At 45.0% G+C, this 3,823-nt stretch overlaps 1 protein-coding gene across 1 annotated transcript; it reads right to left on the reverse strand.

Annotated features, from left to right (window-relative positions):
- Nucleotides 1-2,598: 2,598 nt before the first annotated feature.
- LOC128092640 (uncharacterized) lies at nucleotides 2,599-3,371 on the reverse strand. Its single transcript, XM_052706904.1, has 2 exons — nucleotides 2,828-3,371; nucleotides 2,599-2,681 (listed from the first exon to the last, which is right to left on the reverse strand). The coding sequence occupies exons 1-2, from the start codon at nucleotides 3,369-3,371 to the stop codon at nucleotides 2,599-2,601; spliced, it is 627 nt and encodes a 208-aa protein (XP_052562864.1).
- Between the last annotated feature and the right edge of the window lie 452 nt (nucleotides 3,372-3,823).

A 3,823-nucleotide genomic window follows, 5' to 3' on the forward strand; every position in this document is an offset into this window, starting at 1 on the left:
CTGCGAAATTGGTGAGCGATTGTTTCGATGGACCTTCGACTTTTGACAGGGAATGCAACTCGTGACGACTTCCTTACAATCTCGACGCAAGTTCGGCCACACGTAACGCTCCGAGACAAGTGCGGTGGTTGCTCGTAATCCCGGATGAGATCCACTATGGAGTTTCCGAATTACGCTGCGCCGAAGCTGTGCAGGTACAAACGGTCGAATCACTCCCGTGGAGATATCACAGTAGATTGGTGATTTTGAATTCGGCGATTTGAGTGACTTGAGGTTCAACGTGGTGTTGGTTGGGGGGTTCTTTAAAAAGGTTTCTAGTTCGGGATCGGTTTTTTGTTGTTCTGCCATGAGGTCGAAATCGATTGTATCAGCGGAAGTAATCGATTCGATACGGCTTAGCATGTCTGCGACTTTATTATCGTCGCCAGGCACGTGTCGCACGTCTGTTGTGTACTCGCTGATGAAACAGAGTCTGCGTAACTGCGTAGGGTTAGCTCTTTCTGGGCGTTGTTGAAAGGCTGTCGTGAGCGGCTTATGATCCGTGTAAACACAGAAATCACGAGCTTCTAGGGTGTCTTTGAAGTATTTAATGGCTTCGTAAATACCTAGCAATTCTCGGTCATATGTACTCGATTTTTGTTCACATTCATTCAATTTTTTAGAGAAGAAAGCTAGAGGAAGTGGGCCATCCTCAGTGATCTGGTGTAAAACTGCGCCAATTGCCGTGCCCGAAGCGTCTGTTTCTAAGGCGAGCTTTGCTTCTGGCGACGGATGAGCGAGAAAAGTGCAGTTAACCAAGTCTTGTTTGCATTTCTCAAAAGCTCCATTCGTTGCTTCGGTCCACACAAGCGGCGTATTGTCGTTTTTTATGTTGCCAGATATCATTGAATGAAGGACTTGCTGGTGGATAGCAGCATTTTTTATGAAGCGTCGATAAAAATTTATGCTCCCTAGAAATCGCTTTAGTTGTTTGGCAACGCTAGGCCGAGGAAAATCAAGAATCGCCTTTACCTTGTCTGGTTTCGGCTTGATACCTTCCGGGGTGATGAGATGACCAAGAAATTCAACTTTTGGTAGACCAATTTGACATTTCCCAGTGTTGATTGTGAGACCATTTTGCCTCAACCGTTCAAATACTGTGCGAAGGTGTGCTTTATGCTGTACGATATTTTCAGACGCAATGCAAAGATCATCGACATAAGGGAAAACAAATTCTAGGTCACCGAGAATTTCATGCAGATGTCTTTGTAAAGTTTGACCAGCATTTCTAAGACCAAATGTCATAAATTTAAACTCAAAAAGGCCGAAGGGAGTTGAAATGGCAGTTTTTGGTTTGTCTTCAGGCGCGACAGGGATTTGATGGTATGCGCGCTGCAGATCAATACAAGAAAAAATGTTTTTTCCGTGCAAAATGTTCGAAAAATCTTGTATGTGTGGTACAGGGTACCGATCAGGAACCGTGATCGCGTTAAGGTTACGATAATCACCACAAGGTCGCCATTTTCCGTTCGGCTTCTTCACCATGTGAAGCGGGCTAGCCCAACAACTCTTTGAAGGCTGGCAAATACCCTGTTCTAAAAGGAATCTAAACTCTGCTTTAGCTTCGTTTAGTTTATCAATTGGTAATCTGCGGGGGCGACAAAACACGGGTTGTCCAGTGGTTATGATCTGATGCATGATGTTGGCTCTGGTTGGTTTATGGTTCATATCTAGTATGGTTATGTCCTGGTATTCTTTAAGGATGTCTGCGAAAGGCGAATTTGTATCGAACGTCTTAATCGAAGGTTCGGATACAGCGTTGATATTACAAACTTCCAATTTGGTCGTGTTGTCAATCAACCTATTTCGACGAAGATCCACTAATAAATCATAATGTTTCAGAAAATCTGCTCCAATGATTGGACTTTTGACGTCAGCAATAGTAAAAATCCAAACAAACGGACGGTGAAGACCAAGATCAATAGTCAAACGTTTCGTCCCGTATGTTTGTATCGGACTGCCATTAGCAGCAAAAAGTTGATGCAGTTTTGCTGGACTACGCAGCTCCCTCGGCATAGGCGGAATGATTGAAATGTCCGCACCAGTGTCGATGAGAAATCGATTTGACGTCTTCTGATCGTGTATGTGGATTCGTCTAATATTAACATTTTTAGGGTTCAGTTCTTTGCTGGTGAATTTTGTATGTAAAGGTTCACATAATGTGGAAAAGGTCAACGGATAGTGTTCACTTGTAGTGGTTTTATTTGATTGATTCAGGGGCATTGTGTCATACTCACCTATGTCAGTCAATTGGGTTGATTTCCGTTCACAGGTTGTGGAAGTTAGTTCACTAGATGTGGTGTGGTTTGTATAGATTGATTGGTTAGGTTCACTTGTAGTGGTGGGGTGTTCGTGTGTTGGTTCGCAATCAGCGGTTTTGAGGGAGACAATAGGTTCGCGCTTGGCGGTTTTGAGAGAAAGAGTAGGTTCGCTTGAAGCGGTTGAGGTTATGGTTAGATGTTGATCTTGAATTTTCATTCGGTTCGGTTGAAAACCGGTAATTTCCCGTCGAAAAAAATGCAGGGGACGTTTGGGTTATCTCCCTTCTGCTTTTCACACTTACGTGCTTGGACGCCATACCTGTAGTGAAACCAGCAGATCCAACGACGCTGGGTGTTCATCCGTGATGGCGTTCGTTGCCGCTGCTCGGATGAGCGCGACTTTGAGCGCCCACGACGAAAACTACGGCCTGAGAACGCTTCGTCGAATCGGCGAGTTAATTCAGCGACCTGCTGTTCAAGTGCTGACGACGAAGATGGCTGATCAGCTTTTATGGAAAAAGACTCACCGCGTGGGGCTTCGAGAATCTTGTCAGCTACTTTCGCTTGTTCGTCCAGGGATGTGTTGGTCGGCATAGCGGCGATGATGGCGGTAACTGTACTGGGAAGAGCGCGTAGCCAAAGATTGGCCAACACGCTGTCCGTACATCCGGTTCCGCCCAAGCGGCGCATTTCCGAAAGTAAGGCGCTGGGCTTTTGATCACCGAGAGACAGTCCGGACAAAAGGCTAGTTAACTGTTGCGATTCCGAGGGTCGGAAATGCGCAATCACCGCGGCTTTCAGCGTGTCGTACTTGTTTGTGGAAGTCGAATCACTACACGATTTGATCACCGAATACACATATTTAGCACGATTTTCAAGCGCAACGATCACCGCATTAAACTTCGTTTTATCTCGTTTAATTCCATTAACACTGAATGCGGCCTCAAGGCAAATAAACCACGTCTCAATGTCATCCGTATCGAAACGTGGGAAATCGATCTTTGCAATTACGGGCGATTCTTCCTTGGAGGTTTCTTCCTTAACCTCAACTTTAGATTCATCATCCGACATTGTTACTAAGGCAGTAACTTCTTACTGCACTGAAGCAGTAGTTCACTTAACGTGGCGTTAGTACAAAGGCGTACAAAATGGTTTCTTTTTGAAGAACAATATTCGCGCAACACGAGTGATTTTTGCGAAAAATAAAAACAAAATCACTTTCGCGGGTCACTGCGGAACGCGGAATTTATTAGTTTTACGTTCGGGGTCACCAATGTAACAACTAATGTTACTTATTTCGGACGCTGTAGAAACCGGATCTAAACCGCGTGGTTCTGATGGCGTCCTTCTCAGACGAGAGTTATATATTTTCTGATTGTGGTGTGTGCTGTGATCGGTGTTGAGACCGATCAACAGATCGTGTGCTGAGTGCACGAAGAGAGTAAGTAGGTAGTAAGTTCTTATTTATCGGTTATTCTGCTTCCCACAGTATAGGGGAGTTTGGGGCGCATGAGTCGCCACAA

This window comes from Culex pipiens, chromosome 2 (genome assembly GCF_016801865.2).
Source record: "Culex pipiens pallens isolate TS chromosome 2, TS_CPP_V2, whole genome shotgun sequence".
Taxonomy (NCBI): domain Eukaryota; kingdom Metazoa; phylum Arthropoda; class Insecta; order Diptera; family Culicidae; genus Culex; species Culex pipiens.

What these genes read in the sequence shown, in the direction of transcription:
- LOC128092640 (XM_052706904.1), bottom strand. Translation starts at nt 3,371, where the DNA reads ATGTCGGATGATGAATCTAAAGTTGAGGTTAAGGAAGAAACCTCCAAG. An exon ending in GATTCTCGAAGCCCCACGCG is followed by an intron (nt 2,682 to 2,827) that starts GTGAGTCTTTTT and finishes TCATCCGAGCAG; the next exon opens with CGGCAACGAACGCCATCACG.